This window comes from Rutilus rutilus, assembly GCF_951802725.1.
Source record: "Rutilus rutilus genome assembly, chromosome: 21".
In the NCBI taxonomy this organism is placed as follows: domain Eukaryota; kingdom Metazoa; phylum Chordata; class Actinopteri; order Cypriniformes; family Leuciscidae; genus Rutilus; species Rutilus rutilus.
In genome coordinates, this window is record NC_140226.1 from 10961626 (window position 1) to 10986758 (window position 25133).

Sequence of the window (25133 nt, forward strand, 5' to 3'; positions counted from 1 at the left end):
GCCATGTGTCAAATTCCAAAACAGACACACGCTGGAGATGGAAAGAAACGTCATATTATGATTTTCAATCAATATAAATAAGACGTTTAATGTTTATCTTACAATTAAACATATTTTCTATCATATTAAACATTCAAGGTGACTGTGATCATTATAAAAGTGGCTTTTCCAACGCAAACAAAAACTCACTTCAGAACAAATGATTCATTTAGAGAGATTTCAAGTGATAAATGCATGCAAAATCAATGCAGAATTCTTATATCCATCTGAGCACAATAGTTTTAAGTAGATTAGAAAAGAGCTCCAATATATTTTCAAAACTTTACAAAACACCACTAAACCACACGGGGTGTGATTCTGATTTATACAAATATAAATTAAGTCATACATTTAGCAATTCATTCCCCCCCCCACATAAAAGTACACACTAATTTTCAGAATCTATAAAGCCAGGCGGAAGACTGGCATTAATGGATGTGTATGTTCTGATTGTATATCAGCAGAATCAACTGATCATGTGCACACATGCTTCCATACACTGTCACGTTCAATTAAACAGTCTGTTTAGAGCACAACACAATGAACGGGACATTAAATGGGTCGGCTGTCAGCTCATGACCTTGACAGGTCACAGGTTCTAATGCACATCAGAAAAAAAGGTCTTTATTTATGTCAAGACGGATTCACTTAGGAAAATGAAATAATATACTGAACGTGCATTAGTGCAAAAAATAGCCTACTTCAACCATGACATTTTTTTTTCTGACGATCTAACAATGGCATACGAGATATCTCTTTAATATCTTTATCAAAATCAAATAAATAAATACGTTTTATTTTTCACTCTAAGTGCTTTGACAATATATGTTTCAAAATAATTTAGTCTCAAATTAATTTAAACCTCAACTTGGCATTTGAGTTGATTTTGACAGCTGTCAATCATATCATTCCACATGTTTCTAAAAAAATATGAACGCAAACATCAGCATGCAAACGATTAAAAGCTTTCATGATTTGCTTCCGCAAATCTCTTCGTTGGTGCATCAAAAACAACCTGTGTATTCCCAATAAACTCCAACTATTTCCAACTACAACTGAGTGGCGTTGTTGCGCCGGCAGGAGAGGGAGATGAGAGGGAGCGAGAAGCAGGAAAAAGCTGGAAAATGCGGACAAACATACAAGGGAAAAGCGGCTGTGTTCGAGAGGCACATCGTGATGTAAATGCCCGTCTCGTGCGCTGATTCCTGCTCTCGTTTACCCCGCGAGGACAGCCGCCGGATCGCACGAGCGTCCCCGGGTTTCCTCTCACTTTATTGGCATGCCTTTGGATCTCAGCGTCGGCTGGTCTCGCTCCCGTCTGAACGCGTCTTAACGCACGGAGACACGGGCACGAGCGCTCCGGTACCACCGATGGCGTTGCTTAAATGCTCCCGGTTCCGCTGTCAGCTGCTCGTCGCGTGAATTCTGGAAGAAAAAAGTGTAATTAATAATTGCAGGAAGATGGCGCCCACCAAGCCCAGCATTCAGCAAGACCCTTCCAGAAGAGAACGGTAAACGCTCGGTTTGTTGTGTGTCTGTGGAAACGCGTGCGCTGACGGGCATTTTGGACTGAGATGGGAAACTTTGCCCTTTCCGCAGGAGTGTGTGTGTGTGAGGGGTTGGGTAACAGGTATACACACGCTGACAGAAGCGGCGAGTGTGTGTTTATTCTCTGTGAGAGTGTGTGTTTTGGTGGACAGAGGACATGACCGTTGAATGTGTTCAGCGTGTCTCGCGCTGCTGGAAGGTTTCGCGGGAAATTTGTGAACATTTCGAACATGACCATGTTGCAGCGTTGTATCCGCTCTGCGTTTGTTTTCGCGGCATTAGGCCAATCTGAGTAAAACACACTGTTTACTGCTGTGAAATAGTGTGCATCAGGCTGCTGTTTGAGGAAGTTTCGATGGAGATTGATGTGGGTTTGAGTCCTGTATTACATCAGGAACTCTTGATGGGGATTGAAATATGAGAACTAAATCTGCACTTTGAATATGACAGTCGAAGTTGATCACAAGACTAAGAGTATGTTAGGTGATGTTAGAATTGAGTAGCTTTTCATTGGAATGGTGTTTTTTACACTACATGACAGGTGCACGAGTGCTATCACAATTAGTTTGATCTATAGATTTGACATTGTGATATATGAATATATAACAGGGTGCATGTTAAAGACTGATGTTTTGTGTCTCAGGTGGTGCACCAAATTCATTTGTCAGATCTATAGATCTGAAATTGTGCATCATGTGCATAAAGTGGATGTTTGAGGAAGTAATGCATGATATCAGAAATGCTTTAGAATTAAAGAAATATGCCACTAAAATAACTCTGTAGTTATTACATTGCTGTCATAATTTATAGAGCTGAAATTGTGATATAAAACTATTGTGTACATGATTAAATCTTGTTACTGCATGTGCTTAGAAGAAGACATGTGGTGCACTAAATTCTGCAATTATAAAATGACTTTTTATAGATCTGAAATTGTGACTATTTTGATGTGCATATTGCATAAAGCATCAAGTGGCAGTTTGAGGACTTTTACATGTATCCAATCAGAATTAAGTGTGCATATTTATGTCATCATCTGCAGTATTGAAAATAATATAAGAATCGCTTGCTCTATAGATCTGAAATGTTATTATGATTACATTTTATATGGAGTAGTTAGGTTGGTGCTTAAAGGCTGTTGTTTTATGGCATTTTTCTTTGAGTATTGCATATGCGTCTGTCTTGTGCTGTTAGATCACAGGTGTAAATAAATAAGCAGTTATGAAATTACTTTAATGATAAGCTGCTCTCAGGATCTTAGTCAGGTTGTGCATGTTATTTTATTGTATTTTTCTTTATTATCGAACCTTTTTATTGCATATGCATTAGTCTTTTGTGATTACATGACAAATGGCTATAGAATATCGCTAGTTCTTACTCAAACAATAGGTGTTTAGGTATATTTTTTTCGGTTTAGCTCTTATGAGTATTAAATTAGGCATCACTGATTCCCGCCGTACTGCGTGTGACTGCGTGCAGCGTACAGCTTGTTAAACTAATGTTAGATTGTATGCAATAATTCACCTGCAGTGTGTGTACAAAATATCAGCCGTAGAGCCAGTGACATTTTACAATGTAAACACGGCCCGTTTCATATACTGTAGTGTGCAACTCCACACGATTGTGTGCCTGACCGGACTACGAATGGTTATCATTTAGCAAGCTTGACTTAACTCTCATCGAGCTCGATTATTTTATAATTCCCACTCGGAACGCGCAGATTACGCGAATGCACCTACGTCTAAATAGGCCACGACATTAGAATTATATTCCACCCCCTGCCAGTCATAACAGCAGGAGATGTTTATGCTAAGTCAGTCTGCAGTAATCTTTCTGGCGGGAGCGATTTGTGTGCCATTCCGAGCATATCACAGAGATAGGAATCTTGAAGATGGAATTAATTTTGAGGCAGGTGAAACTTCATAGCCAGTGCATGAGTGCTTCCTTTATCACCTGTTTCCGAACGGCATTCTGAAGGGCTAAATTGCACTCTGTGATTCGTTATGTGGCTCCACTTGAGAGTTGAACCGAATAACACTAGGGCTGAAATTCTAAGGGGAGGTTTGGGAGTTTTATTTTTTTTAATGCAGTGCTGTTTACTAGCGCCGGTTCCTGCTGTAGTAAGTGTTGGGAAGGGAGGGATTGTGCTGTTGGGCGAAGCAACTCTGAAGGAGTTGGACGAGAATTCACAGAGAGAGAGAGAGAGATTGGTTGGCGTGAATTTATACACAACACTAAACACAAAGTTGGCTTTGTGTTGAAGAAAGCAATGCCTCCCTCCCTCACTGTGAGCAAACAAAAGTGCTAAATTGTTCCATTTCCTCTCCTACGGTGCAGCAGTGGATCCATAGATTGAGACCGGAGCTGTGGCTCTGTGAAATGCTTGGGGTTTATTTGGTGTTGCATTATAAAGTATCGTCTCTACTCTCTAAAATGTGTTGTATATCAACAGGTCTATTAACAAGATGCTGTATGTGATGCATATCGCTTCCATTTTAGGTGAAACGTGATTGAATGAATATATAAGGGAAAGTGTATATCCATTGATTATTTTAAATGGGTCTACGGTAGTTTCTAAACTAATCACAAAACCAGTCATTAGTCGCACGGGTATATTTGTGGCAAAAGCCAACAATACATTGTATGGTTCAAAATGATCGATTCTTCTTTTATGCCAAAAATCATTTGGCTATTAAGTAAAGATCATGTTCCATGAAGATATTTAGTAAATTTCCTACCGTAAATATATAAAACATTTATTTTTGTGAGTGAATGCGGCACAGTATCGAACATAAGTGGACAAATTTAAAGGCCAGATTTTCAAATCAAATATTGTCATATCCTAACAAACCACACACCAATGGAAAGCTTGTTTACTCAGCTTCCAGATTATGTATAAATCTCAATTTCAGAAAATTGACCCATGTGACTGGTTTTGTGGTCCAGGGTCACATATAGGCTCATAAAAGGTGCATGCATAATGATTATAATAACATGATCAAAATGCTGTTTAAAATTGGAGTGCACCGCAGAACATGTCAACTTCATGTCAACTAAACATAAAAAATGATTTTTCTCTTTGAAAAATTGTCTTGTTTGTTATTGAAGTTACATTTCAACTTGTAGCTGTTCATTATATGAATCCTTTGATGTGCAATTATGAATATCAGCGTCTAACTAAACGCTTAGGAGTGTCAGCGCACTGTGTTTGTGATTATTTCAAATTCACCAAGTGTGAGATATGCTTATGTTTATGGGCGAAAAAGCGGTGATATTCTCTGAATGCTGGAGAGGCAGACAGCCCAAGCTGAGCTATACCATCGCACAAAGGACGCACCAATTCCACCCGTTGATTCGCCGGCGTCGAACGCGGTATGGGATGGAGGCAAATAAGCAATTCTGATGTGTATTTATCACAATTAAGAGGGATTTCCAGCCTCCATCTGTGGCTGGTGTTGTGCAGTGATTACAGCGGCTCTCGCCAGCCGCCACTCGTCTCTGTTATTGTGAAGGTCAGAGCAGAGACACAGACATAAAGAAGATGCATCCCGCAAAGGTAATCGTGCAGTCTCTCGATGCATTACTGCACGGCTCATGGCGTGAGAGCCTTTGTGATGTATACATCTCTACATTTGAGCTGAGGTTTTTGCATGTGCCCATGTCCTTTTTGGACGTATCAGTGAATTGGTTGATGGATCAGTCATGTTGCACTGAATCACTAAATGACCTTTTTCTTTTTTGCCTTTGTGTGTGTGTATGTATTAGAGGTGTAACGGTTCAAATTACTCACGGTTTTAGGGTCATGGTTTCGGTACGGTTGTGCAATGTTCGGGGAAAACGAACTACTGCCAAAAAATCTAACACAAAATCTAACCATAAACAACAGCACACACATAAATACAATACTGAAAAGATACAAATAAAATAAACGGTGCTTTTCAGGTTTTTCAGATATCAAACAGTAGTTTTCAGGTACTGAAATTGAATAATCAAATGTAAAACAACATTGCATATAATCTTTACTGTATAAATTAAAAGATGAATCATTATTAAAGTTACAAAAGCTACTCAGTCAAGAGCAGTGAGTAATTCCCTTGTCTTTTGTTGTTTGATTAACATTAAAAACACAGCCAGCAGGAATATTTGGCTGCTGTCACTTTAAGACATAATGCACTGATCCAATATACTGATACTGATACAAATGCATTGTCTTTCTCGATTGTTTACGTACACTTAAAGGGATACTCCACTTAAAAATGAAAATTCTGTCTTCATATACTCACCCTCATGTTGTTTCAAACCTGTATGAATTTCTTTCTTCTACTGAACAGAAAGGAAGATATTTAGAAGAATATCAGTAACCAGACAGTTTCTGGTCTCATTGACTTCCATAGTAGGAAAAAATTATACTATGGAAGTCAATGAGACCAGAAACTGTCTGGTTACTGATATTCTTCTAAATATCTTCCTTTCTGTTCAGCGGAAGAAAGAAATTCACACAGGTTTGAAACAACATGAGGGTGAGTGATGACAGAATTTTCATTTTAAAGTGGAGTATCCCTTTAAGACATAACTGACTGTTAGCTAGGATACTCGCTAGGATACTTTTTTTTGTGTGAATTTGTCCGTTCAAGCACAAGACTCGAAAGAGAACTTCATATTTGCGTGCTGTATGAGACGCGCGCTTCAGATGAGTGCCGCGTCTTCTTGTGCTTGAATGCTTAAGTTGGCAAGGTTGAAATGAGTTTAGTTTAAACACGGATAGCAACGTGTGCTGTTCAGGTCTCACCTGTGCTTGCGTGCTATCAACTCCCCCAGGTGTTTATGGCGTAAATGACTGGTCATACTAGAGCATACAACACTAGCATTGAACAAAGTTTAGGAGAAGCCAGAATGTGTATCCATCGACAGAAACATACATTAGCCTAACTCTGTCTGCCTGTTTTACGCAATGTTATTTTCAACAAACCATATTACATATGCATTGTCGGATTTGAGATAAACCGCATTGGAGAACGGTACGGTTCGATACATTTTTTGTAAAAAATGTTTTACTGAGAACTGTTACACCCCTATATGTGGAGTTTTGAATTTTTGTCTGTTTAAGATTATAGTTATCTTTATTTGCATCTTTTGAAAGTCTGCTTTAGAAATTTCAATTGAGAAAACGAAAAATTGTACTACAAGTAAATTTCCACAATTTTTTCCCCAGGAAAATATTTATTCAGCATATGTTAATCTTTTGTGACAATGTGCCTCAAAAGCACTTTATGGGGTAAGCTGTCACATTTGAACTGCCAATTAAATGTCCAATTACAGGCTTTTCATTCAAACAGTAAATAATTGACAACTTTCTGACTTGATGTAAAAAATAAGATGATATTCAATATTTTAGTGTGGAGGACAGAAATTCACTAAATTATTCCAATTTAAGACCATTTAAAACTGTGTAACTGGACGTATAATTGTGACAACTAGCCCCGGTTACTCTATGCTGATTGCTAAATTCTCCTCTATACATTAATGCAGATATTGAAGGCCTTTATATTTCAAAGGACAGGCAGTACATATGCCCCTTTTTGTGCTAGAAAGAAGAGATCAGAGATGGTCGTGCTCTAAATTGTTGCTTCTGAATGTCACAGGTTTTGTTATGGTTTGCGGCTGCGGTAAAACCCGAGCTCCCCTTCTACGCGTTTAATGTCCACAGTGGTTTTAAGACCTTCATTTAGTATCTGGCTCTAAAGACAGATGTTCTGCCCGCTGACTCCCATCTGCTTCTTTGGTTTGGCTGTGCCGCGATCATCTAATGCTAGCAGCAAGTGTTGCCCTTTACTCGCCCCCTCTAGTGTTCCAGCAGCACTTCTGAGCCCGGACAAACACTACAGCGCTTCCAGAATACATGTGTAATCCTCCTACATGTGCATTGGCAAAGAAAATGGATTTAAGTGCATTGCGTACTTGGATTTGGGTTCGGCTTTGCACATATTTGCGCACATTGAACAATGACATTATCATTTTGATTTGAAGATGTTGCTACTTTTCTCTACATTGAAAACTTGTTACATTTGGATGCAAGTTGGCTTTTTTTCGTTAGCAAAATGTATTATCACTCAAATACAGTTAGGCTACCCTTGTTTTTCCTGAATACTAGTCTATAGTAAAACTGCTTGATTGTTTATATCATTGTAAAATTAACTATATGTATATGTGTGTATATATATATATATATATATATATATATAATACACACATATAAATTTATAATATATATATATATTATAGATAGAACGACAGAATATATATTTATATTTATATAGTAGATCCAACTTTATCCACATTCGTACAGTATCCTCAAGTAAAGCAATATACAATGTACCACAGTATATAGCAAATCTCAACTGCTTGATTATTTATATCATTACAAAATGTAAATCTGCTATATGCCTCTATATGGTATGAAGATATTAAAGGCACAATATGTAAGATTTTTGGATTAAAATATCCAAAAACCACTAAAACAACGTCATATATATTTTGTTGATTTGTGTACATTTATTCTAAATATTTCAAACTTCTTTAAATCCAGAGATATACACAATTTTAACCAGTGTAATGCCCGAGTCATTGTGTCAATGATGTCATATCTGCGTTGCCCTCGATTTTCCTTACGTGCAAACAATTGAAACACCTAAGACGCTTTAATATATTATGCTTTTATTAGACAGATGAGCAACTCTTTGGATGCCTTTATCAACAGAAAAAGAATCATTGTTATATAGCTCAACACGGTTAGTCTAATTGTTTGAATCTCGTTTTCTTGATTTACCGTGAGTCACATGTTTTCTGTCAAGTGGCTAACATGGCATAATCTTTATTATCCTGTCATGGCATATGAGCTTTATTTGTAGTAACAGTAATACAGCATTTTTTCCACCATACTGTATGTTCTAAAGTTAATTGCAAGCCATTTAGCAACACAAGTCATCCAGCTTTTATTAATATGATATTCTAATATCGATCTAGCTTAATGCAATGTGCAACAAGTGTCTCATAGCAGCCACCGAGCGAACGCACAGAGTAACGTTATAACTTTCAACACTCAAATGTATTTTAGTATCATCGTTTTGCCCAATAAAAACAGCGCTGCGTTACTCAACAATTTTAATTCGTCAAATAAAGTGACCTGTAGGAGTAGTAATTCAGCACTTTTATTAGAATAAAATAATATAATGTGAATTTAAGTGATGAAATCTTACTGTAACAAAGTTCATTAAACACATTAAACGTAACTTTAATCATAAAATAACCATAAACAACAAAATGAAAGGAGCAGCTGTCATCAGCCCCTCCCTCCTTCATACCACAGTAACGTTAATAAAACTTTAATACATTAGATCATCCGTGATCATGAGTCCCGTCGGATTGCTTTCCACCGGCTGTGGAGGTGATGATGACAACTCCCATGATTCCACGCTCATTCATCAAGCTACGCCTTTGTTATTGTTTTGAATAAGCGACCTCTAGCGGCGAAACTTACATACTGTGCTTTTATTTTAAACATTATCATTATGATTTTCTGTAATGCTGCTTTGAAACAATGCACACAGTATTGTGAAAAGTGCTGTACAAATAAAACTGACTTGGCTAAAATATGATGGTTCCTCATTACCTGTGTGGAAATAATCATTACCAGCCGAATACATCACATTGCAGAAGTTAAATGTGATTCGAATGCTATTTAATAGTAGTAATAACCTAGTTTCTCTTTTTCCCCTCTCATCAAGCTGTGATTTGACCACCCGCACCTGCACGGGCCCTCGTGAGCGTTCCCGAGTTTTGCGTGCAAAATCACAACAGATTATTCGGGCTAAGCAGAAGAGCTGCTAGAAAACACAGCCGCATAACTCAGCACGGACCGTCCTCGAACCTCACCGCGCGCGATACCCGCTGTACACCCCAGATAAATAAATTTTGTGGCGCGTAAGCCCCACCTGTCACTTTAATAAGTGAATGTCATAGCTGTGATTTGGCTGTAAATGGAGGTAAGCCTCCATCACCTCGTCTCACAAAGAGCTACAGCACGCCGAGGTGTTTCTCTATAGCATTCCTTACGCATGTCGTCACCTAAAGAAGCCCCCTATGCGGGGATTTACTGACTGCTTTTGTGCCGGCGTTTTCCCAGGCTTATCACCGGGTACACTCATCTAAAGCAGCACCGCAGGACGCTGTGTCAGCCACTTCTGTGTCTCCTGCCACTTCCTGTGCTTTGACGTACCAAAGGCAAACTTTTTTGAATTGATAATATATCCGTCGGTGCGTGCCGTGTAATGGAGTAGCAGCAGGTCTTTCGTCAGGGAAAGGCTAAAATTAGCTCACAGTCCTGACAAATGAAGCCCTTTCCAGCAGCAGACTGTGGGAAAAGGTCAAATTGCTTATTGATACTGTACAGCACTATAGCCATCAGCTACAGTAAACGCACACTAACTCTCAGTGCGTTCAGGACATTAAAGAAGTCTTCAAAGTCGTTTGGGAGTATTTTTGAGTGACGTATGAGATATTTGTATGTCGATCAGATGGATAGTTCAGAGTCTAATTTCTGATCAGATGAGCTAAATGCACGATTGTGACTGTACATACTGTATTATATTTGCTTGACAACTGTTCTGTCGTTCTATCTATCATTCTATCTATCATTCTTTCATTCTATCATTCCATCATTTGATCTATCATTCTGTTGTTCTATCGTTGTAACGTTCTGTCGTTCTATCTATCATTCTCCCTTTCTATCGTTCTAACGTTCTGTTCTGTCATTCTGTTGTTCCATTCTGATGTTCTAACGTTCTGTTCTATTATTCTGTTCTAACATTCTGTTGTTCTATCGTTCTGTTCTATCATTTTGTTGTTCTATCTAACATTCTATCGTTCTGTCATTCTATCATTCTGTCGTTCTATTTATCATTCTGTCTAACATTTTGTCATTCTGTCTATCATGCTGTCTTTCTATCATTCTATCTATTGTTCTTTCTAACGTTCTGTCTATCATTCTGTCTTTCTATCGTTCTATCTAATGTTCTGTTTATCATTCTCTTGATAGCGTTCTATCTAACGTTCTGTCTTTCTGACGTTCTGTCTATAATTCTGTCTTTCTATCGTTCTATCTAATGTTCTGTCTATCATTCTCTTTATCTAACGCTCTGTCTATCATTCCGTCTTTCTGACGTTCTGTCTATAATTCTGTCATTCTATCATTCTAACATTTTGTCATGCTGTCTTTCTATCATTCTGTCTATTGTTCTTTCTAACGTTCTGTCTATCATTCTGTCTTTCTATCGTTCTATCTAACGTTCTATCATTCCGTCTTTCCGACGTTCTGTCTGTAATTCTGTCTTTCTAACGTTCTGCCATTCTGTCTTTCTATCGTTCTATCTAACGTTCTGTCGTTCTGTCATTTTATCATTCTAACATTTTGTCATGCTGTCTTTCTATCATTCTGTCTATTGTTCTTTCTAACGTTCTGTCTATCATTCTGTCTTTCTATCGTTCTATCTAATGTTCTGTCTATCATTCTCTTGATATTGTTCTATCTAACGTTCTGTCTATCATTCCGTCTTTCCGACGTTCTGTCTGTAATTCTGTCTTTCTAACGTTCTGCCATTCTGTCTTTCTATCGTTCTATCTAACATTCTATCGTTCTGTCATTCTATCATTCTAACATTTTGTCATGCTGTCTTTCTATCATTCTGTCTATTGTTCTTTCTAACGTTCTGTCTATCATTCTGTCTTTCTATCGTTCTATCTAACGTTCTGTCTATCATTCCGTCTTTCCGACGTTCTGTCTGTAATTCTGTCTTTCTAACGTTCTGCCATTCTGTCTTTCTATCGTTCTATCTAACATTCTATCGTTCTGTCATTCTATCATTCTAACATTTTGTCATGCTGTCTTTCTATCATTCTGTCTATTGTTCTTTCTAACGTTCTGTCTATCATTCTGTCTTTCTATCGTTCTATCTAATGTTCTGTCTATCATTCTCTTGATATCGTTCTATCTAACGTTCTGTCTATCATTCCGTCTTTCCGACGTTCTGTCTGTAATTCTGTCTTTCTAACGTTCTGCCATTCTGTCTTTCTATCGTTCTATCTAACGTTCTGTCGTTCTATCACTCTAGATAGTTATGTTTGTGACCTTACATACTATATTATAGTTGCTTGACAACTGTAAACATCTATCGTTCTATCTACCCATCATCTATCTTTCACCGTTGTCTGTCTATCTACACCGTATGCCATTAGTTTAGAATGAACTCTCAATTAACATGAATCACTTGAAAACCCTAAGTATTTTGCGTCTGTTTTATTAAAGCAGCTGTATACCTATAAACAGGCATTTTCATTGCCTCTTAATGATTTACAAACTAAGCTCAGGGGTTCACATTTGAAAGATTGGTTTTGGCAAGAGCGGTAGAAATTCAATTTTGCTCATGAACAAGCGAGCTGTGTTTACGACATAACCGCGTATGCCCACATCTCGAGAGCTCTCCTCCGCCTTTCAGACAGTACTCGGAGAGCAGAAACGTATAGGATAGCTTTCAATGGAACAGAAAACAACTTTCCAGAAAGTGTACTTGAAATAGTTGAGGTTTTGTGAGGTCACATCCATTTTTTTTTTTCACTCTTCCCCATGTTATTTCATGGCTGCGCGGCTCTCTTCTTTCTAATTCTTTTCATTTCATTGTAGCCCTCTGTGTTTGAAAGTCTAGGTCAATAAGGATGGGCACATTGCGAATTTCATGATCTGTGTAGTGGAACAAATTGAAAGCAAAGCCTATATCAATCACGTTGAAGGCAGGGTTAATTGTTCCTGCTTCACAAGAACTGTGGACAGATAAAGGCGTAATGAAACACTTATGCCTCTGATGTGGGCACTCCTCAGGATGAAATGATAGAAAACAAAACGAATGTTTACTCATATAATAATTACTTCGGTGCAAAAGTAAAAGAACGAGGAGCCAAGAAATGCACTTTGATGTGCCTGTCCCTGAAAGGGCTTGATTTATTCCACCTGCATTGTGTGCCCTTCAACTTTCGTTATGTTATGTTTTCGCTGTGGGTAATCTCTAGTTCTTACCGGAGAGTCTCGATTTGAGCACAACTGCACATAAAGCAGATGTATGCTGCATTGTGATGCAGACTTAAGTAAAAGATCTTTGCTTGCTTGGATCATGGATTGCTTTCTTGGAATTGTTTACTTGCATATTTATCGTATAAACCCAGAATGAAATGGTAAACTGCAGAAATTTGTAATAAAACGAATCGCGCACACAAACGTGTACATGCATACTTATGCACGCTCGGGTATGGGTCCTGCACGCGTACAGACACGCGTGCACGTATATTATATATACGTTCTCAGTATTTAGTTAATTGAACTCTAAAGTCCATGACAGCTATCACAACACAGTGGGTAATTCTGAAAATTAATGAGAATGATAATTCTTAAAAGACTGTTCCAGACTTTGCCCAAACTCATTAACTAAATCTCTCATTTAAATACATTCTAAAGACTTTCGGGAAAAAGAGAGAGGGGGGAAAAAACATTATTGCTATGTAAGCATTAACCCGATTTGAAAATGCTGAGATGCGGAATTTTATGGAAGACTGGAAGTCTATCAGTCTGGATTCCTGGACTGGAATCCTGCGCTAAACACTTCTATCTGCTATAATACCGCACGATAAACCTGGTCACGTGGTGAAGGAAAACAGTCCACTGCCTCGGCCTGTTTATTTGTTCGGGGTATAAATTTAGTTTATTGTAAATCCTCTGTGACCCTCACACGTAAGCGGATCTCTCCCTGTGGCGTTAAACCATATTAGTTATATAAAGACCACAAAACCATATTTGTGATATTAATTCAGTTAAGCTATGAGTAACATGTTTGTATTGGTACAATTGTTCAGATGAGCACATAGTGAACATTTCAGTGGATAAAATACACTGTTTTATTCTTTTACAGATCAAAACACTTCATAAAGTCCATCTATTATTATAAAGATTCCCATTTATAAAGTGAGCTGAAAAATATTTTTAGTACAGGAAACTGGTTAACTGACTAGCTAGTAGTTATCCTGCCAGTGATGATGATGATGTTGAAGTGTCATTATTGTTATCAGGAAAGCATTTTACAACTTTATTATCGTTAAAGCTAATCTATCTGTTTGTTGTTGTCATCTTGTGATAGTGCCAAATTATTATATGTTGCATATTTGAATAGGCACAGAAATTACTCCTCAACTCCCTCTGTCCTATGCAGTGCTCTTCTAACTTTACCTAAGAGATAAAAGCTCAAATACTTAAAATACAGAGACAGAAGATATCTCATGGTTCAAATTGTGGTTAATCGAAAGGTTGGAGTTTCGCGGTCAGGTCTGCGGAGGGGTGGGAATGAACGTGGGGAATTGGAGATCTGCTCGGGTTGTGATCTCAGTCTGGTTTCGATCTCAGCCTCGTTTCTATATTGCTATAGGGATCTGATAACTGGAATCTGCAAATTTTGGATTTTTCAGATTTCAAATACTAGAATGTAGAAACATGCATGTGTTAAAAGTATAATATACACCAAAATATTTAAATGATGTCATGATTTAATCAACCTCATGTTGGTCCAAATGTTGGTCATGTTGGTTCATGTTCATCATATAACGCGATCGAGTCTCTTCAGGAAATTTGGACTAAACTGCTTTATTCATATGGATTAGTTTTACGATCTCTTGTGAAAGTGGTAGTTTGCCTGGACTGTCAGACAGAAATCTCTCAGATTTCATTTAAAATATTTTCATTTGTGTTTTGAAGTTGAACGAAAGTTACAGGTTTGGAACGACATGAGGGTGAGTAAATGATGAGAATTTTTGGCTGAACTAACCCATTGACCTTTCTGAAGGTTCAGTACTGCACAGTAGTCATACTACTTTTAGGTTTTGTTTATGGTGCCTATTTTTTGGGGTCAACATCCTCAATCAACATTCACTTTGTATTGACAAGAACAGCATGAACATATTCTTTTGTGCTGCGTGGAAGAAAGAACATATAGTTTTTGAATGACATGAAGGGTGAGTTAATGATGGCACCATTTGTTTTTGTGTGTGTGAAGTGAACTATTCATTCAATGCTTAATCTAAACTAATATATACAATCATAGACATTTCAAAAGAAACTGTTGACAAATATATAATAGTCTTATAGTGTCATTGCTAATATTTAAAGATTTTTTATCTACCTTTAATATTTTAGTACATCGTATTTACATTTTTTGAAGTGGATATAGTTAATTTGAGAAACCAGACATCTTGTGCCCCAAATAGCATAATGTGAAGATGATAGGCACTGCTGTATTGGCAGTTATGATGGTGTTAAATGTTGGACTTGCTCACCCTGTGGTCAGACTAAGTCTTTGAGCGAGCGAGAGAGGATGGAAAGTGTGCTTCAGGCCAGGACTGAGGGAGCCTCTGGCTCAGTGTGTGTGCTGAGCGTCTTCCTCTGAACTCTCTCTCCGCTGTCAGATGTGTGTCTCGCCCAGCAGTCTTGATTTACCCCTTCAGTGCCCACTCAAACCCGTCTGAGAAATCCCCACAGAGCGCTCTTAAAAACACACGGGCCTCTCCGAATCGCTGCGGTGCCTCAAAAAAAGTAATAAACTCATATTAGCTGGATGTCTGTGAGGAGCGGGTGTTGAACTTGTGTGCAGGATTTTAGTTGTGTACAAGTGTTTATGTTTTTTTTTTCTTTTTTCGAAGACTCTCAGACTGCCTCCATATGTTTGCAAGGCATTTTTAAAGCGGCCAGATTCTACACTTCTTCTTCTTTTTTCTTCTTTTTTTGTGAATTCCACTCATTTGCCAAGCATTCCTGCAACTAAAATATATTTTTACATGACCATAAGCCATGTTTTGATACTTTATCTTGAAGTCTTCTATATGTAAATAGCCTCTGTTATGATCGGCGAAATCTTTTGCGTTTCGATCTTTTGATTAACAAGCCTTCTTACAGATTGTGTTTGGTTTAGTTTTTATAAATTGTCTGGAGGGATTAAAGTGCATTTGCATAGTTTATCGAATTTCCTGTTATGTGACCCCTTTAAAGTCAACATGAAATGAAAATTGACCATAAAATGTATTTGTCAATTTTCATATTTGAAAGATATCTTTCATAATGTTGCAATCAAAATTAGTTTAATGTTGAATTTAAATGTTATATAAATATATATATTACCTTTTTATACAATTTTATTTCTTATGTTTAATTTTTCTTGAATTAATTTATCTTTTTTTTTGAGTAGTCTGACTTTTGTCTGACTATCAGTTTCTTGTTTTGCATCAGCTGAACTTCCAGAATAAAGCCCGCAGACATATAAATGTGTCACGAGCAAATGGCGAAGGGTTAAAAGAAATCAGTGGGGGACGGAGCTGTGTGTCAATATTTGGACAGTTACTGTGTAGCGCAGCAGATGAACGCAGCATCTGCTGTGTGCGGGAGGGTTTCTGGATGAGTGTGAGCGGAGGGAGGGAGGTGGGTTATTGTGAAGGCTGGCACACAGTATGTGCCCAGACACATTCCACAGGAAGTCCTGCGATTCCGCTGGCATCCGCGCCCGGTATTCATCATAAATATTTTACCAATATCACACCCCAACCATGCCCCAGTCATTTTGCCAAGCGAGGGGAAAACATTTAGCTTTTTCTCTCGTTCTCTCTCTGATGCCTTGTAAATAATTTTCCACGCTGCAAATGTCAGTGTATTTATTTTTCCATGAGCTGCATCATTAGATATAACAAGAATAATCTTAAAAATCTCACTTCAGCAATGTATAATCTGATGCTTCACTTCAAAGCCAGACTGTTTACCATATCAAGGCGATGCTGTCAGAGAGTATTTCTCTATGCTTGTTTACTATGAAATTGGCAAAATTGTCAGGAATGGAAACAGAGAACATTTTTGTTAAGTTGTGATGCTCATTAAAATGGATCTTCTCTCTCCCCCATGGCCTTCTGCTCGTGCTAATGTTCAGCTGAGACCGTTTGCAGACAGTTACAGCATTTTGTATTCCTGCGTCTCGCTTTGTCTCGATTTAACCCTCACGCGTGCATATATTGTCCTTCCCTCTGATGTGAATCCGTTAATGAGTTCTCTGACAAATACAGTAATGGCCTTTCACTTCCACATTTGGTGTGCGGAAAGAGGCTGTCTGTTGGAATTACGTCCCTCTCCGTTGAAGGAAAATGGCTCGTATCCTCAAAGGTACAGAAGTGGCGACAGCAGCGCAAACGCTTTCCTCTACAAGAGCTCCAAAGATGTCTTTGCGGGAATTCCTTATTAAGACTTTAAACAGGATGTTTCTAGCTCATTTTAAGTAGTCTGATGTATTATGCTGACATATAGTACTGTACTCCCTACCTAGTGCACCTAGACCATTTATTGATTTAAAGTATCTTTCACATAACTTCCGTCAGGGTTTCAACGTGCATTGACCTCCACATAATTGTTTTGGTCAAAAGCCTAGGTCATTGGTTTGATTCCCTGGGAAAGAAAGACCTGATCAAATGTGAACCTTGAATGCAATATAATTTGCTTTGGATAAAAGTGTTTGCCAAATGCATAAATGTAATGTAAATGTAATGAAAGGAAGTTAAAAACTAGGATGTCTGCTCAGAAAACAGTAAAACATACTGAACCAAAACTGCAAACAAAACAGGTTTTTCTTCTTCTTCTGAAAATCTTGATGTATCTGTACAGGATGCAACCCAGGCTCACTGGGAAAACAACATTTTGCAAAATGATACACTTTCAAATTGAAATGTTTAGTGAGTGGTGCTAAAAGCACATATTATCAAAAACAGACGAACGTGAATTTGGCAATGTTTTAAAACGTTGGTTGTTGTGCGTATCGTGGAAGTTCAGATATGAAATGCCCAGTGAGTAGCGCTAAAAGTTGAATCACGTTTGGAAATAACGTACCACCTAACGTACCACTAAACCCCCTAAGCCCAACCAAAACTGTTAACCAAATCATACGTAAGATAGAAACACGTTTGCGTTCCGTGTCGTATCGTGCCTCGTGTTTCACAGGACGCATACCTGAAAGTGCAGTGTGGCACCGGGTGAACTACTGAGCAACAGCCACACATATGGAGCTGGTTATGTTATGCAAACATCAAACTGTATTAGTTTACAAATCCTGCCTTACGGTAAAAGTGTTTGGAGGTCATAATATAGTGTTGTGCAAGGTAACGTGCAAAAATGTGCCTTTATTAATCGATATGTAATTATAATTTGTGTGAAAAGTGCTAAAAGTTGTTTGTGTTCTACTGCCTCTAGTGTTCATTTTAACTGGAAACTGCATGGAATTGTTTGTGTATACGCGTTTTTGGAGATTTGCAGAAATGTAGGTAAATGCTCTTTTTTCCAATACGCCTATGTTAGCAGGTCACTAAAAAAAGTAGCAGTTTGGATTTAGGCAAATAATCTATGATTAGATCGTTATTGCAGAGATTATTATGTTTCTAGCATGCTATATGTTTGGCAACAGTGTAGGTTTTCATTTCTTAAACAACCATGTATCACAATATGGCCATATTCCAGTGTATATTTGCTTCCTGCACTGGCAAAAAGTAGTTGAAATGGTTTAACATGGGGTTAGTGAGATGATGGTTGTGAAACTAAATGTACAGCTGTTGTTGGTGTAAGAAACCTTGTCTAAGTGAGCTTAAGGGAGAAAAATACAAAAGCACAAAAGTGTAGAATATGACATTCTCAGATGTTGCATTTCAGATGGTGTCTGTTTTTTTTTTTTTCCTGAAAAAGCCAACGGTGTTCCCACAGACATGAATGCTCTTTGCAGGTATTGTGAAGCCCACAGCGGGTCCGAGACGTCTGTTCTCTGTAGGCCGCGGCTGAAGAGGCTTAGCTGCATTTTTGTTCTCCGGCTCTGGGCAGCTTCCCTGTATCTCTCTCCAGCAGTCAGAGAGCACATAGAGACGCCACCAGTGATGAATGGGGCACCTTGTCAGTTAAAATGAAAATTCTTAGCCGGATGATAGCTTCATATTAATGCCTGTTTTATGGATTGGAGCAAGTTGTCTGAACAAGATGAATGTGGGTGATGAGAGGAGAGATACAAAATAAAACGGCTCCTCTACCTTCATCAGGACCTTTGGGTGTGGCTTGTCACACGGGACGAAGGCACACGCTCTTTCCTGTCTGTATGGAGCGTAACAGGCGGGTTCCGGAAGTAAAACTATGTTCTCCATAGGGGTATTGATTTTTAGCAGTATCCTTTCAAGACAGGATGTAGTGTACCTTAAGCTTAGAGTCCGAGGATGTTGAATGATTGTGTATGCGTCTATATAAGCCACATGTCAGTGTGATTTCTATGTTTAATAGACAAATTTCCAGTGAAGAACTACTGTATCCGATATCCAGAGAAAACACTGTTACCGTGGAAACGGAGATTTCTGCTAAAGAGCTCAGCAATGATTGCCCAATCCCATAAAGCATTGTGATTGATACTTTATACTTCTCTGTTTTATTATTAATATTCCTTATTATTCTTATTCTTATTGTTGTACTTTCTAACTTGCTATGTGTTTGTGTGTGTGCATATATATTTATATATGTCTGTGTGTATGTATGTATATTTATATATGTGTATATATACAGTATATGTATATATATGTATTTGTGTGTGTGTGTGTGTATATATATATATATACACACATATATTATGTAAACAAAAACTTGTGAGATGCGATTAATTGCAATTAATCAATTTGACAGCACTAATATATATGGCAGAGCAGTAAATCATATTAGAATGATTTCTGAAGGATCATGTGACACTGAGGACTGGAGTAATGATGCTGAAAATCCTGCTTTGATCACAGGAATAAATTACATTTTAAATTCTATTAAACTAGAAAACAGTTATTTTAATTTGCAATAATATTTCAGAATATAATTTTATTTTTGTCTGTTGTTGATCACATGCAACTTTTGACTGACTGAAATTTCAAATGTCGTGATTCATCTCTGAGCGTATTTTGATTTGTGGCTTTGAACTCTTTATTGAAGATTTTTGTACAAATCCCAATGGAGAAAATGAATGGGAAAAACACTTCCTGGAACCAAGACAGCTGAAAATCGAGGCGGTCACTGTTGCAACTGTACAGGCAGTGTACGTTTCCTGACCGTCATTTAACGCAGCGTTGTGTGGCGGAGTGCAAGTCCTTTACATGTGGCCGTTTCATCAGCATCTATTTCCCTCCTTTTCTGGCACGTCCATTCTCTTTTATGCGCTCTTTCTGGGTGTTTCTCTCATTTGGCTGTGGCTGAAAGCGTTAAAAGTGTTGTTCTCTCAGAGGTCTGTCCCCGTCTGGCTCACTCTCAAAGCTTTAGCGATCTGTTCAGACACATTCAATTCACACAAGCTCAGTGTGCTGTCAAAGCAATGATATTGATTCAGGGAAAAAACGAGAAAAATCTAGCTCTTTTTCCTCCCGCTAATTTTAATGTTTACATCTCGTTTGAATCCTCATGTCTTTTTTTGAAATGGAATCCATCCATCCATCCCCAAACAAATCGGTAATTACGTGGCCGTGACATGAAATGGACCTGCAGTGAGCAGACACATGAAAGAGGGCTTGGACATGACCACAGCGAGAGGTCTTTGAGAGAAAAAGAGACAACTTGAATGTGGAGAGGGAGGGCTGAGAGCAGAGGGCACGAGAAATAGAGACAGAGAGAGGGTTTCAAGCTTTGGCTGGTTGCTAGTGACCATGAGCTGATGTATTTCAGCATCACAGCACAGCAAGCTTTTTACATTCAGCTGACGTGTTCGAGGTAAACGTTGCTGCGTATGCTTTGCTCCAGTCTGGTCTGGGCCTGTCTTTTAGGGTCAGAACATTAATAATTTTTGCATGACACACTCGTACAGTACGAGTAGTACAAATAATATCATCCCAATGCATTATTAGTTGGGATGCTCACCATATCTATCCATCAATGTAATTTGAAGTATTTAAAAATATATATATTTGTACAGTATTGGTGTGATATTACCAGAGTAGATGAGATAATACAAGATTTTTCCAGTTTAAGTATGCTTCTTTTCTATTGCACTTTTTTAAAAGTAGCATATTTAACAGTCTAATAGCAGTTTAAATGGATACCCTCATGTTGTTCCAAACCTGTAATAGTTTCTGTCTTCTGCTGAACACATAATAAGTTATTTTGAAGAATGTTGGCAACCAAACAGTTGACGGTAGCCATTGACTTCCATCGTTTTTTTTTCTTCCTACTATGGAAGTCAATGGCTATCGTCAACTGTTTGATTATTAACATAACTTTAATAATCAAATGTTAAAATAAATAAATTCATACAGGTTTTTTAACAGCATGAGGGTGAGTAATTAAATGATGACAGAATTTTCATTTTTGGGTGAACTAACCCTTTAATAGTAGTATTTTTATTTTATTTTTACTTTTACTTTGATGTTGTATTGCCGACATTGGAACAACTTGAGGGTGAATAAATGATGACAGAATTATCTTTTAAAAATATTTTTATTTTATTTTATTTTTTTACTTATGATATTGGTATGATTAGGCCGATATAGCAGATAATCAAGCAATGCTGCTTTTCTATGGCTGGTTTCAACTGTACTAAACAGTACACTTATCTTTTGTACTCCATTTTAAAGTGTTTTGATGCTTTATTTCACTTTAAGCATGTGATTTCACCCAATGTGAATGCTACTGTATATCCGTTTTAAAAAGTCGGATAAAACAGTATAGATTTATAATATTGACCATTGTTTTCATTTTGGGTTCAATCAGTTGTCGGCCATAATGGAAAAAAATTATAGGTCAAATCGACTCTAATTATCACACTCTACTTGTAGTATTGAGGTTATGAAACGGATTTGAAGTGATCTTTACTTTAACACATATTTTGAGCTCTAGTATTAGTTCACTCAAATAGAGAGAGAAGTTTTGGTGGACCAAAGGCCTGGAGATTTAGAGCAGTTCTCTGAGGGTTTTCTGCTCACTGCTCGTGTTAATGACGCGTGTGCATTACTGAAAAGTGACGCCAAAGACCTTGGGGTGGGTTTTCGGGCCTTTGTGGAGTCTAATTATTTTTCTAGGGGCCTGATTTTTAACCACACTGCGACTTTATGATGTATGGAGGACAAGCAGCCATATGTTTTTCTGAAGAGAGCAAATATCCCCATGGAAATCTGTCAAATGACAACAACTTTCAGGGAATTCTATAACAGTGCATGCATGAAAACCCACAAGAGGGAGTGATTGCAACTGATGATGTCACCTCCTCCTAACCTTCATAACTGCAGTCTCATTGTCATGGATAAATGCGCCACAGCTCTTGTTCGCCACTTGCAACACATGCGATATCGTCTCCGTCTCACCACTGTAATCTGTTCTACACATCAGCAACAGAAGGAATTGATCCAATCAAAGCAGTTCATCGGTGATGTCACACGATCGATCCCTGTTTTCACCCGCTGAGTCTCATCTCGGCTCGTCCTGTCTCTGGCCTACCTTTTCCTGTTGTCTGTCATCTACTTCATGCTCACTGCTTTATGTCGTCTGTCTTTCTCTAAATCCCTCTTTCTTCTTCAAACCACTCTGACCTCTCATCTTCCTGCAGCCCGTCCATTTGTATTTATTATTTTAGCTTAGGACGGATGTCTCATTGAAATATGGTGTCTGCAGCAGGTCTTTCATGTTGCCCCAGCCCGTGTTTTATCTAAGTAATGTGCGTCTTGTCTTTTGCTTTCTCTGCTTTTCTTTCATGCTGCATTAGACTGAACAAGGACATTCAATGAAACACACACACACACACACACACACACACACACACACACACACACACACACACACACACACACACACACACACACACACACACACACACACACACACACACACACACACACACACACATCCAGTGTTCCTGCATGCTCACATTTCTCTTTTTAACATGCACAAATTTAAATATGATTTTTGAAGAAAATGCAACAAGAAGTAAATTATGGCTGTATTGATAGCTGATATTATAAATCTATACTGATTCTATCTATACCATTTTTAATACAAGATATTGTTCAAACCGATAACTACATTTAGTTCAATTCTTCCTAGGCATGCACTAAAATTCTGGGCCGAAACTGAAAATTCAGGATGCATTGGCCGAAACCTGAAACTGAAAATAAATTGATAATCAATGACTTATTCTAACACTCAGATAGCTAAAACTGAGTTGTACAAACATTTCAATTGCACACAAGGCAGTTTATATCAACTTTTTAATAACATAATTGTTTCTACTCCAGTTTCATGGCGAAATATAAACATGTAAGCGACAATAAATTGTGATGACTTATTTTCATGACAGATTTATTCAAACATATATTAAATAGTGAAGACCTCTCTAATAGGTTAAGTAAAAATATAATTAGTATGTAATACAGAGCCTATATTTAGCAAACTAACTAATGAGTTTATGGACATCGAATAGCTTATATGGGGTTAACAAGTGACATTGTATAGCCTACAAGCTGTTTTATTGACGTCTTCCCTCGGTTGAAACACTAATTGAGCGATTACTTGAGACAGGATTCATTTTACATTCAAGTTGTAATGTATCTTTTAACATACCTTCTGGTGTTCACTGTTCAGCCATGTTTATTTTGTGCTGTAACTAGTAGTAAAGAGGAAGAGATGATCTGTTCACCTGCTGCTTGAACTGAGGTGTATTACGCCGTATTAAAGAACGCCAAAACAACATCACTGTAAAAAAATTAAAATTACATCCCCAAGTCAAAAATTTCAAGTGACCGATAACATCTAAATTTTTCAATTAGTCTGACGTATTATTTCTCATTGAGCCAATGTTAACAGACTATTGCAACAAGAATTTCACTTGGGCCAATTGAAAAATTTTGATGTTATCGGTCACTTGAAATTTTTGATTTGGGAGGGTTAGAATTTTTTTACAGTGATTTATTTATTGAATTTTTGTAATAAAATCAACAGAATTTTAAAGTTGAGATTTTGCTTCATAATAAAAGTAACAAAGCACAAAGCTTTTTGTGATTATTGGATTGCAGGCACGCTACACATATTTAGTGAAGTTTTGTTCAAGCTGCGCATCAGCAGAGAACGGCACAGACCGAAAGATTTTAGATTTAAGAAACCATATAATTACAGATTAAAATCCAGAGCTAGTGTCCACACAGCTGACATGTATGATTGTTGTGGCTTATTCACGTTGTGTGCACGAAATAGGCGCTGATCACGAAAAGAGCTAGCGAAACGTCTGTTTCAGTCACTGATTTCGGCCCTCCATAGCCAATTTGGCCCAAAACTGAAAATAGCCGTTTCGACAAAAAATTTCAGCAGCCGAAATTTCGGTGCATCCCTAGTAAGAACTGGAAAAATTTGTCCTGATGATTTTAATTGCTTCCAATATCGGGATGTCATACCGATAATTGCCTGAAAGAACTGCAATATTGATTGGTACTGATACTGATGAAGAAGTAACATGTTACAGACAGAATGTGGACACTCGTATGTCACCTTTGAAACCATCCACCTCTTTTCTTTCTGTTGTTCTTCTGAAGGGTCTTGTTCAGTTTCTTCCCGCTGTCCAGAGGCCCATGTGATCCGAGCGAAGGGAAAGCTGTCAGCATGTCTGATGCATGTCAGAGGCAGAGGCCGAACGATGGATGCTCTCCTCTCATCCATCTGGCCTGCTGTATGTATATAGGTCAAAGACAATGGAGCGTAGAGAGAGAGAACTTGGCCACTGATAAAGTGCGGCAGAAAATTAAATGTTAGCGCATTGTGGTATCATAGAAAATGACAAATGACATGTGGTAATGGTCTCAAGCCGATAGCAAGGCCTGTTTCCCGGCCACATTAATTCCAGCAGGCAGGTCCAGGATGCGTCTCGTGTTCTGTTCGGTGTGACCTGCGCTGGAGGTTCTGTAATAGACCGAGAGACTGCAGAGGAAAGCCAGAGGAGTTTGAAGATAAAGCAGCAAACTTTAAGAGGAAGGAGCAGATAAAATTCCTATTTATTTACATTTAAATAACAGTTTTTTTTCCCCCCAGTGCCTCTCTTGGGTTTTAGAGTGGTTCTGTACTTTTTCCTCCCCCCTCACTTTTTGTATTTATTTTCAAGAATACATAACGTTTAGCAAGGAATGACATTGTTCTGGTGAAGCTGGTGGTAGTCTGATCCTCATAGCAGGCAATTTTGGCCAAGAACCGCCACTTAGACAGGAAATAGCCGTCTGACCAACAACTACAGTGTCTAGCCATAGTATGCTTGGGTGGTATGACTGTACATACAGTGTAATGCTAAAAATGTGTCAACAGGTACTGATTCTGCTATGCTGTATTTATGGTGCGATTTTAAAACTCTCACACCAAGCAGAAAACTACATACTGCTCTGAAAACCATGTCGAACAGAAA

At 38.0% G+C, this 25133-nt stretch overlaps 1 protein-coding gene across 2 annotated transcripts in view; it reads left to right on the forward strand.

Annotated features, from left to right (window-relative positions):
- Window positions 1-267: 267 nt before the first annotated feature.
- Window positions 268-25133, forward strand: part of npas3 (neuronal PAS domain protein 3) — a 318042-nt gene continuing 293176 nt past the window's right edge. For both annotated transcript variants that reach the window (XM_084392651.1, XM_084392652.1), the window contains exon 1: window positions 268-1550. In XM_084392651.1, the coding sequence (XP_084248777.1) occupies window positions 1501-1550 (50 nt within the window). In that variant the 5' untranslated portion in view covers window positions 268-1500. The remainder of the gene's footprint in view (window positions 1551-25133) is intronic.